We start from the raw sequence: 11,882 nt of genomic DNA on the forward strand, positions 1-11,882 counted from the left end.
CGTGCAGATGAAGTTTGTTTATCCCTACGTTTAGAGGTGTGTGATGGCGAAAATATACTTTTCTGTTCTGGCCTTTTCTTTGGTGATGGTTATAGAGGCAACCCAGGGGGAGGGGGAGGGGGCAGGAGGGCGGAGGGAGATGGGAAGGGGGAAACTCCCACGTGAAAAGGTCGGGAATGTTAAGGGGTGTAAATCACTGATTCTGGTCTCATCAAGGGTGTTCACAATGAAACACCACTACTTTTAGCCATCAAGGTATCTTTTAACTAAATTAGGGTTCCATTCAACAAAAGTAATAAAAGATACTGTCCACCCATTTCAAAGTGGTACCACGTAGGGGTCAAATTAAGCTCAAGCCATGCCCTGGTTGTCTCTTTTAGGAGTTTTATTAAAATATTCTGCCAACCAGTCCTGATTTTTTCACATAGGAGTCTCTCTCTCTTCCCCTCCTCCCCCCTCCCCGCCCCCCCCCCCCCCCATCATTTCAAGGTCAAAATGGGAATCATGTCTAAGCTCAAGTCTGGTTTCCGTGGTCTTTAGCCCATCAAGAGATATTATTTTGATTAATCATGGTGATTAAAATTTCATTGCTTAAGGTTTTCAGCAGGAAGGCAAATTGTCTTGAATAAAACTTCTAAAAAAAGAAAACATTTTCTAAAGATAGTAAAATCAGGCACACAAAATCATTCTCACAGCCTGTCAATTTGCTTGGTGCCCAATCATGTAGACTGAATACAGAATAGCACATCTCCTTGGACCTCTCTATTCCTGTTCAGGGCTCGAAATTAACTTTTTCGTTCGGGAGCCAGCTGGCGACTAACGGAAAAATTTTGGTCGCCAGATCGTAAATTTTGGTCGCCAACTTATTTTATAAATAACTTACACAAGAACACAATTTTATATGTTACTTTGCATGCAAGAAAAGTCACAATTGAAGAACGAAAACAATTAGAAACAACATGAGTAACAGTTATAAAGCTACCGTTGTTCTCTAGTGATATGTCTCTGGTCCGAAGGTGATGGTTGTCTCCATAGTCATTTTAAATGAAGCGAAGCATAAAACGTTTTAAGTCCGTGGTTTTGATTGTGAGACAAACACGGGTCCTTGCGTATTTTCCCTTTGCTACTTCTTCGAAATGCCGTTTTTTATTTTTGACTTGCTTTCCTCGAAGGATTCAAAGTTCGGATTAACCTTTTGGCTCAATCTTCATTCCCCGCACGTAAAAACTCACGTAATTCCTTCAACTGATTGGTATCTGCCGCCATTTTCGTGGCAAATGAAAAAACACATGGTGTTGAAGTGCGCCTGCGATCCCAGTTTCGGAAGAAGCCGCTGAAACAACATGGCGCACCATGAATGTAGTATCGACGTGTCGAAATACATTCAATTTTTCCGATTATCTTGTAATATTCAGACATTATTTAACTGGGAACGGAAAGGTGAGTTGTATACTAGCTACCATATCCGATTGATTTCCTAGTATAAAGGTTTAAAAACAAAAGTTATGTCGTGGTTTTCTTTAGTTATCGGACAAAGTCGCCAGCTGGCGACCAGTTCTGAAAATTTAGTCGCCAGTGCTCAATTTTTGGTCGCATTGGCGACCAGTGAGTTGCAATTTCGAGCCCTGCTGTTAGGTTAAGTAACCAGAGACAAAATAGGACTTATGGTCTACCACGCACCCCAACCAACCATTCAGGAGATTGCCCTTATTATATATGTTGCATGTTGCCCTCTGGGGGTTAGTTCAAAGCCTCTTATATACATATTGAGAACGAAACAATCACTCTTTTGGGCTGAAAGAGTCTTGTCTGTCAACAGTGAACGGCTGATTATGCAGATGGCTGACCGTCTTGCAGAGGATGGTTATCGAGACGCTGGGTATACATATGTCAGCATTGATGTAAGTTCCCTGGCCTCCAGAAATTAGTGTTGTTTGTTTTACAGTCTTAAGGATAATACCTCCTAAAGGAGATTTTGATAGCATGTGCTTTGGTTTTGGCAGTGAAGGTGTGAAGCTATAACTGTGAGTGGTGAAGCTACAAGAGGGTTGATGATTTGTCGAGTGCTGGCAGGATTTTGCAAGCGAGTGCTTTTGTTTTGACGGTGAAGCTATGGAAAAGGAGACACCTTTCTTAATTTTCAAAATTATACTGTTTACACTTTGCATTATTTTTTGTATTTCAGGATTGCTGGTCCAATAAGGAGCGAGACCCTTCTGGTAATCTTCAGCCTAACAGTACACGATTTCCAAATGGGATGAAGGCCTTAGCAGACTATGTGAGATTTTTAGGTCTTTCTGGTGAAGTTAGCGATTCAAATAAGCTGTGAACAAATTAAAAGCAAATGGAAAAATATAATGAACAAAGGATTGAAATACAGTCTAGAACCTTACATGTATTCTTTTTATAAATGCTTAGTACATTTTAAATTAAACCTTGTGAACAGTTGAAAGTTTAATAATGTTATTCTGAGAAAATGTTTCATTTTGCTCCTTTTCTGACAGTTACATAGCAGGGGACTGAAACTTGGAATGTATGCTGGTATGTGTCAGTTTGGCGAAGACAAATGCCTGACTAAGTCTCTATTTTGGCAAGAATATAATCAGGCATGCTTTCATGCCTTATAGTCTTCACTAATACATACACTCTTCAACTTTGTCTGTCCACCAGATTATGGCACCCACACATGCGCTGGTTATCCAGGAAGTATTGATCACATGGAGCAAGATGCAAAGGTATTACGATATTGGTGGAAAGCAACAAGGCCCTTTCCCTCACCCCCCCCTCTCCTGCCTCCTGTCCCGTGAGCATTTCAATTCAATCTAGTAACTAAATGTATAAAGGTGTCAATTCCACTTGCCACTGTAGTCAACTGTATACAGATCAGCTACTCTTAATAATTTAATTAATTTTATATCTATTACTTACAGACATTTGCTGGTTGGGGGGTGGATTATCTAAAGGTTGATGGCTGTCACTCAAAACCAGCTACATTTGATGTCGGTTACCCCAAGTTCTCACAAGCTCTTAATGCCACAGGAAGACCAATATTACTGAGCTGTGAATGGCCTGATTACCAGACCAGAAGGGGTATGAAGGTATAAAAATAATGTTGTATCTATTACTTACAGACATTTGCTGGCTGGGGGGTGGATTACCTAAAGGTTGATGGCTGTTACGCAAACCCGTCTACATTTGATATCGGTTACCCCAAGTTCTCACATTCTCTCAATGCTACAGGAAGACCAATCTTACTAAGCTGTGAATGGCCTCTTTACCAAACGAAAAGGGGTTTAAAGGTATTGTAGCAACACTGCCATTGTTTTCTTCAGATGTTGCCTTTCATGATGATCATCAAAAATGGCCTTACTGTACTTCATTACATTTCTGCTTTAACTTTGGGAGAATTTGCTTGCCTGATGGGCAAGTAAAGTTTTCTGAGACATTATGTTTGAAGAAATTTAAGATGATATTATTGCATTAATTTATTATTTAGGATGTTCATGCCCATTGTTTATGTGCATCCTTACTTTGCACGTAATTCATGTCACAATGGCACGCCATGTAATGCATCAAGTGCACATACTAAGAGTGAAATATAAGCAAGTATAGGGCGGAATGTGTTAAACTTGTCTGATTAATTTGTTTATGTGATCTAAATTTCACTAGATGTACAGGTAACTTCCTTTATTGCTAATAGTTGTAAGCTAAGATTGTCCTAATTAAAAATAAATTTAAAGCTTCTAAAAATGCATGGTCTTCAATGAGCCTTATCTCGAAAACTAGTGTGCTGATCCCCCATTCTTTTGCCTTTTTGGCAAAAGTTGATGTTTACCTTACTGCGTGACAAATAATTTATTGTTAAATTCATGTAAATAAACATTAATTTGATCATACTGATAAAAAGTTTTGGAGGCTACTGAGAATGACTTTGTTCGTACATCATAGTCACAGCTTGCCTGGTGGACAACTAAGTTCAGAAATTGGCTCCAGTCTTCACCCTAAGTAATGTCAACCATACTACAGTAAATATAATTATCAACCCATACCCATTTTTATATAATTTGTATTGATCTCAGCTGTCTTCCAAGGAAAATAATTTTTGAAAAAATGTAATTATTGTCTCTCTATCTTGTTTCAGCCTGACTATCCTGCTATTGCAAAAACTTGCAACACCTGGAGAAACTACCTTGATTTACAGGTTTGGTGTTTATTTATTTGTACTTATTTTAAAGGTTAATGCTCAGTGAAACCTGTTATGTAGCAGACACTCTTTGGACCAGACAGGTGTTTGGTTGTATACACTGTCTGGCAGATTAAATAATATTTAGTGTTTATGTGTGACTGGAACCACGAGACACTGTCAGTTTATGAGAATATTCTGTCAACAGTCATGTACATAGGCCGGGATTTGACTGTATTCCCGCTATTTAGTTTTGTCTCTCCACTTCTCTCCTGCTGTTACTTTTTCTTTGTTTGCTTTATCAGGGGCAGATCCAGAAAATTCAGATGCAGGGGGCCAAAGGAATTGTGGTAGAGCACAAGACCTCCCCACCTCCCCCACCGCCACCACTGAAACCGAATAAAATATTTCACTCTGAAGAGGGTTGGTCAATTTGTTTTAGAAAAATACAAAATGGGGGAACAGTAGCTCCCTTGCCCCTGCCCCCGCCCTCTCCCCAAATATGCCCCAGGCCTGTACATAACAGAACAAAGCATGCTTATGGTGCTGTTAATGCCTAAATATAATTATTTAACATGAACTCCTCGATTGCCTTGATGAACTGCAGGACTCCTGGGAAAGTGTGTTAGGAATTGTGGAACACTTTGCCCAGAATCAGGACACATTCACAGCAGTAGCAGGACCTGGGCAATGGAATGATCCAGATCAGGTAAGCCTGTGATGTTAGTAGGTCTTTCTCACAGGAAAAAAAAAGCCCAGCTAAACCTTATTCTGGTTTCTGTAGCATGCCTGGTTGACTACTTTTAGAATCCATTTGGAGAACATACATGTATTCAATGAAATTGTGCTCACCATTTTCATTTAAATCATTCTAGTCCATTTCTGTCTGTCTGTTTTCATTAAAGTGTATTCTTCTAGAAGTCAAAATTATAAAGTTTGAGCCTAATGCCCAGATATTAGGGGTGTAATTCAACTTGTTCAACAAACATCCCTGGCCCTTTCACATGGGAGTTCTGCCCTAACCCCACCCCTTACATGTACTTAAACCATTTGGATTTACTGTAGGTAGAGATAGGTACCAGTTAATTATTAATAACATCAAAGAGTGACGTGGACCATGCTAATTCTTCAGCTTGTAGTTGGTGATTTTGGGCTGAGCTACGAAGAGTCGAAAGCCCAGTTTGCTCTTTGGTCAATCCTAGCTGCAGTAAGTATAGTTTTTATTCATCTTGTAAAAAGAAATCTAGTTACAAAAACAATCAAATGAATGCTTTTGAGGGAGTTATGATGACTTAGTGTAAGTTTATTTAGATGGTTTACTGCAGGACTGTATAGCTGCAGGTACAGGCAAACCAAGGCACTTGTCTTAGTCAGTTTTGTCATTTTTGTTGTTCTTGTAGAAATGACATCAACTCGGAAAAAAAATCTGAGTTCCATCATAAACACCCTAAATAAAATGCCTAGGAATAGAATTTAACTGTGGACATTGCCTCAGTCATAATTTTTTCATGAGTGTTGCCTCACCTGTTATAATCTATTTGTTTGATTGCTTGCTTTAAATCTCATTGTTCCCAGGCAGGCTTTAGGCAGCTGTAACAATGCAAGATTTTGGTTTGTTTTTATATTATAGCCTCTTACAATGTCCAATGATTTACGAGATATTTCAACTGAGGCCAGAGACATTCTTCTGAACAGGTATTTGTCAATATACTAAGTACACATATCAAAAGCCATCATGTGTTCTCTGCTGTTGATTGTGTTTAGAAGGTTTAGTGTCTAATGGCAACCTTCTGTAAAGTTGATCCACTGATGAGTTACTGCTAAAAATGTGGTGATATTACAGTGCGACTACGTGAACCGGGCCACTTGGAAGAGAGTTGACCAATCAGAACATTACCTGAAAAGGAAAGGTCATAGTGATCTTTTTCATAAATAAACCAATAACATTGAAGAACACGAACAATAGTTCTTAACAAAATTGAAAACCCAACAAAGTGTGAAGCATTGCAAACCTCTCCACAGGCAGCCCAAGCTCTCAATGTTATCTTTTTTTTTCCTTTTTATGCGAACGTTCAGGCTAACGTGACATATGACATGTACTATTACATAACGACCGAATTTGACCACGCAAAACATGACTCCCGCCTTGCAGTATATGGAGGTGTTGTGTTACAACGGTTTGAATTTATAAAGGTTTGTATGGGAATGCAACGGCTTTGCTTGAAAAGCCAATTATTCTTATATTTTGTGAATAAAATCTACTTACCCTGTTGCTGTGTTGTATCCTTTGTTGTTTGCCAGCTCCTCAGGCTGATCTAACGCGATTTCGGCGAGTTATCGTTCTGTGGGTTTCCACTACTAAAAGAAAGACAAGGCCGGACACTGATTTCCGGAGTGCCCGCCGCTCGAAGCGAATAAATCCACTGAAAATAACCCTGCCAGCTCAATTCCTCCGTAGAATCGAAGAAGAGATGTTGAAGCTCCATGTCAGTTCACTCGCTACGCAATTCCGTCCACAATGCCTTCGCAACGATACATTTATTTCGAGATTGCTTCGCTCGCAAACTCGAAAACAGCCGCGTCACAAAAGTTAGGACACTTTCGCGGTGTTGGGTAACTATAATTAACCCGACCGGGGGTAGTCAGCAACAATTTGTCAACGGTCAAACCAAAATGCTCCCCAGGTAACCGGACACTCCCTTTATGGGTTTGACAACTAAAGCACGAGGGTACCCGGGGAGCATTTTGGTTTGACCGTTGACAAATCGTTGCTGACTACCCCCGGTCGGGCTAATTATAGTTACCCAACACTGCGAAAGTGTCCTAACTTTTGTGACGCGGCTGTTTTCGAGTTTGCGAGCGAAGCAATCTCGAAATAAATGTATCGTTGCGAAGGCGTTGTGGACAAAATCGCATAGCGAGTGAACTGACATGGAGCTTCAACATCTCTTCTTCGATTCTACGGAGGAATTGAGCCGGCAGGGTTATTTTCAGTGGATTTATTCGCTTCGAGCGGCGGGCACTCCGGAAATCAGTGTCCGGCCTTGTCTTTCTTTTAGTAGTGGAAACCCACAGAACGATAACTCGCCGAAATCGTGTTAGATCAGCCCGAGGAGCTGGCAAACAACAAAGAATACAACACAGCAACAGGGTAAGTAGATTTTATGTACAAAATATAAGAATAATTGGCTTTTCAAGCAAAGCCGTTGCATTCCCATACAAACCTTTATAAATTCAAACCGTTGTAACACAACACCTCCATATACTGCAAGGCAGGAGTCATGTTTTGCGTGGTCAAATTCGGTCGTTATGTAATAGTACATGCCATATGTCATGTTAGCCTGAACGTTCGCATAAAAAGGAAAAAAAAAAGGATAACATTGAGAGCTTGGGCCGCCTGTGACCTCTCAGGAAACTTTGCCATTTGTTGATTGGTTAGTTTCGATCTTAAATTTTGTACACTTTTCAAAGGTTTCGGTTTAGTTGTCTGTGGCAAAATGAGTTTTGGAGCTAAATTTTTCGAGCGAGATTTATAATGATAGTTACGGTAATTTGCAGTCTGTAGGACTGAATCTGTTAGAAGGTCTATAACACATAGGAGTCAATAGTATTTATGTATCCATGTCAAACAGACCCTTATTACTTTCTGACACGAGAAAGCTACCAGTCCATTGTTTTCGGTTGATGTTTTGATTGGTTAGTTTTCTAGGTGGGCCAGTTCGAGTTATAAGTGCACTGTAATTATAACAGGGTGGCCATGTTTAAATCGAGGCAGGTTTGCACCAAGCACAATATTATTCAGATCTGTATTTTGAGCTATTAAAATAATTATCAACAAGTAAGATGTACAACTTCATGCATAATCTTTGCTGTTATCTTTACAACACATGCAGTCACAGCAAAGTTGCAGATTTTTATCTCTTAATTCCCACAAATAACTTAAATTAATAGTAAGTAATGTTCTGTTGACATAAGAACCTTTTAATTAACAACAGTCAGCTGATTTATGCATTCTTTATTACAACCTAAAAAAATAAAACATCCTGATGACATAATTTTCATTACTTAAATCTACATTTTTTTCATCCTAGAGAAGTAATTGCTGTTAGTCAGGACAAGCTTGCCAAAATGGGACGAAGAGTGGTGTGTATAATAATTATTCCTGAGTCTTATGGCAGCTAATCATGCAACAAGGAGGCCCTTAGAAACTGTGCCAATAAAAGAGCAATACTCTCCCCTAGTATCCAACGTGTTGGTTTTTAACATTCATTTGGTCAATGCAAAATCACATCAAACTTTGTTTGAAAATGTCTGAGCAAAGGGAGGGAGAAAGGAGGGAGGGTGGGGGTTACTTCCCAGTGTTTTGGGGTGGGGGTGGGGATTTGAGTCCTGAACCTTAGGACCTGTACCCCATTTCAGACCAAATTGGTAAATCTCTATACCCTTTTTCAGACCAAAACTCCTCAAAAACCATTAGATTACCTTTTGACACTGCACATACCTATATAGTCCATTATAAGGGAGTTCCCCCTGGGGTTCCTAGCCATGAGTAATAGTTATTAGGTACAATCAGCCATGAAATTCTTTTCTCTATTGAACTAAGTTCAAACCTTAATATTGAACTGTTACCAATTCTGCTTTAAATCTATTCCTGTATTGTAGTCTAATGAAAAAGGGTTAGAAGTTTGGTCACGTCCCTTGTCAAATGGAAGTGTAGCTGTTGTTCTGTTTAATGGTAATACAAGAGAACCTGTTGAAATCAGAGCAGATTTTAAACTGGTATGTATATAATTAACTGAGCTACCTAATTGAACTTGCAATCCTGGGACAGGTTGTTCAAATCCCGATTAAGCTAACCCAGGATTAGTGAGATTTCAGTTTTGTAATTGTGACCTTTCACGCGAAAACGTGCTTTAACGGCTTTCCATTTGCGAACGGAATTCCGTTTAGAAGCCGTTTGAAAGCCTTTTGAAAGAAATTTGCACTCATTCGAATGACGTGGGTCATCATAGGTCACAATTTTTCAGTCAGGTTTTCCTGCTTATATTGTTTGTCCTTTAGTTTTGAGCTTGAATAGTGTAAAACTACACAAAATATGAGAATTAGTTTTAAAAAAATGATGCAAGAGAAATTGGTGCTTTGGTTAACTTTTAATCCTGGGTTAGCATTAAGCGGCTTTCAAAACCAATCACAATCTCAACTACCTTCCAGCTACAGCAAATACTATAGAGTAATATACCCTCTCCCGAGAGCAAAGTATTGCTCTTGCATAGCATTGCATTGTGTGACAGAGAAAGGGCCAAAACTGCGCTAACCAAACCATACAAGTTGCAACTGGCTAAGCTTTTGTATCTGATTGGTTAGGTACTTAAGAGTTGTACAGTTAGAATGTAGTGAAAGGAGAACCAATCAACCCTGCATTGCTTTCACACTAAATAGAAAACTGCTCTTGAATGTCATTTGTTCTGGCATGCATTTTGGATCCTCGCATTCTTTATTATTTCATATGAATTCATAAAGCATGTATCTACCTGCGCCGGTACATGAACATTTTCAAGGTTATCAACTTTGGTTGGTTCACATCTGTTTAACTAAATGGTATATAGAGTGATATTTCAGACACTCAAACAATAAAATCTTTAACTAATTGTTTCCTTCGATGCCACAGGTTGGATTGACGTCAGCTACAGCCTTTGTCAGAGACTTGTTTACTCACACTGACCTGGGCAAGTTTGCTAAGTTCTACAGTGCCGAAGTCAACCCCTCGGGGGTCATAATGGTTAAATTGACACCAGTCAAAGATTCCTTTTATTAGCTTGCAGATGTCAGCTGAAAAAAAGAGATTATGTATGGCTTCAAAATGTCTCTGTAACTGAAGTTCATAGTATTATGTTACATGTACCAGTTTTGAGAATCAAGGGTCATGCCATATTTTCTAACTCGAGTAGGTTGTATTTCACAAAATGCAGATATTAATCGTAATTCCAAAATAAGATTGTGCTGATCTAAACCTTACTGCTATTATGACACTCAGTGTTAAAGAGCAAAAATCAGTTTTTCAAAACGTAATTTAATAATTTATAATTATTTTGAAATTTGTCAGTTACACAGTATTTGGGTGGCATACTGAAAACATTTAGGCTGGTATTACAGTAGAGTGAAAACAATGGATTTTTTTATTGAAATACATGTGAGTGGTGAGAATGAAAATTGCGTATTTTTCCATTAATAGAAACAATCTGAACAAGTCTAGTTTTTGTAACATCAGTTTCATCAGTTATTCAATAAATTTGCCTTTATTCAAAGCTGTTTGAGTTGTGTTTCTATGCAACAAGTAAAATAGATATTTTCTCTTAGGGATGCAGCATTATTATTTTGAGGAGGGGGGGGGGGGGGCGGGGTGTGGGTGTTGGGCATTTTCCTAAAAAAAAATCCCGCACAACCAAAACCACTGAAAAAATCATTCAAGGGGAGCCATGGGGGAAAAATTGATTAAGTGCTTACCCTTTTTCTTTGGCCATCATAGCTTGATAAAAAATAACATGCAAACTACGGTGATAAACATGTTTATCACCGCAGTTTGCGAGTTATTTCTTAAGTGCTTACTACTCAAAACTAAGTCATGTGACTTATTTTTAAAAAAATTCTTGCACAAGCAAGAATTTTGCCCCCCTTACCCTGCCCCTGCTCCACCCCCCCCCCCAAAACATGTACAACATAAAAGAAAATTTTCCAACTCTTCCAACCACCCCCCCCCCCCCCCTTCTGTCTCCTTCCTTCAAAACATACTGGTCCGTCCCTTTCGCCTTTCTCAAGTCAAAACCGCAGATAAAAGAGTACCGGTTTCATTTGAAGTTTGATACCATTAATCAAGAAAAAGTATGTAATCGGAAAAATACCGGCAATGAATCATTCCTGTTGTTGTCCCTTTCAGTCGTCTTAGTCCTGTAATAAATTATGATTCCAAAGTAGAGAATTCAGCCGTGTGTCATCGCTTCAGCTCATTTTACAACATCTCTACTTCTCTCTCTAATTAATCCCGTGCGGAGAGAGGAAAACGCAGGCTGGGTGTCCTGTGAGGGACACATTGACTCGTGACTGAAAAAATGGTGGACTACGAGTAGTCCCTCTTTCGCTTAGTCCGTCGTGCGTGACGCGAAAGAAATTCACGAGAAAAAAATGGCCGCGCGAAATCCTGGTGGCTAGGAGTGCGCGAAAGGAGGGACTACCTCCTAAGCCCAAGAGTTTGCCCTTTCACGGCCGAGTGATTTTTCGGTGTAGGATTTCTCATCTTGACGTCCTCTTATTATCGCCTGTTATCAACAGTCCCGGGAGATCTGAATAAAATTGCTCTACTCTACTCTTCAAGTAGCCAGGCAAGAACATATGCCGAGAGAGGTATATCTTCGTTCAGTGTTCGTTCAGCGAAACTGTCAAAGAAGTTTTAAAAAGAAGACGGCGAATGAGGCCTCTTGTAACGGTTTTCGCTGCGTCTAAAAGTTATTGCGAAAATTTCAACAGAGTTTCAACCGAGAATTTACATTATACATCATACATTATACATAGAAGATCATCCAACTGCGGTGAAATGTTTGCCGATAGCAGCGGAAAATTTCAGGTGAATGTCCAGCGTCAAGTGAGAGTCCGGCTCAATCTTTCAAATGGACGGCAGAAAGGCCAAGCTCAGTGAATTTATATT

General features: G+C 39.4%; 1 protein-coding gene across 2 annotated transcripts in view; it reads left to right on the forward strand.

Annotated features, from left to right (window-relative positions):
* LOC110059007 (alpha-N-acetylgalactosaminidase-like) overlaps positions 1 to 10,488 on the forward strand; it is a 10,968-nt gene extending 480 nt beyond the window's left edge. Inside the window, exons 3-14 of one of the 2 annotated variants that reach the window (XM_089295178.1) lie at positions 1,820 to 1,901; positions 2,186 to 2,278; positions 2,505 to 2,541; positions 2,671 to 2,735; positions 2,931 to 3,098; positions 4,142 to 4,201; positions 4,791 to 4,892; positions 5,316 to 5,390; positions 5,814 to 5,878; positions 8,275 to 8,326; positions 8,846 to 8,962; positions 9,852 to 10,488. In XM_089295178.1, the coding sequence (XP_089151304.1) occupies positions 1,820 to 1,901; positions 2,186 to 2,278; positions 2,505 to 2,541; positions 2,671 to 2,735; positions 2,931 to 3,098; positions 4,142 to 4,201; positions 4,791 to 4,892; positions 5,316 to 5,390; positions 5,814 to 5,878; positions 8,275 to 8,326; positions 8,846 to 8,962; positions 9,852 to 9,998 (1,063 nt within the window). In that variant the 3' untranslated portion in view covers positions 9,999 to 10,488. Of the gene's footprint in view, positions 1 to 1,819; positions 1,902 to 2,185; positions 2,279 to 2,504; positions 2,542 to 2,670; positions 2,736 to 2,930; positions 3,099 to 3,131; positions 3,300 to 4,141; positions 4,202 to 4,790; positions 4,893 to 5,315; positions 5,391 to 5,813; positions 5,879 to 8,274; positions 8,327 to 8,845; positions 8,963 to 9,851 lie in introns of both variants that reach the window. The other variant, XM_089295179.1, reaches the window with a different exon arrangement.
* Positions 10,489 to 11,882: the final 1,394 nt, after the last annotated feature.

Source organism: Orbicella faveolata, unplaced genomic scaffold (genome assembly GCF_042242905.1).
Source record: "Orbicella faveolata isolate gen_17 unplaced genomic scaffold, um_ofav_v1 contig_26, whole genome shotgun sequence".
Lineage (NCBI taxonomy): Eukaryota > Metazoa > Cnidaria > Anthozoa > Scleractinia > Merulinidae > Orbicella > Orbicella faveolata.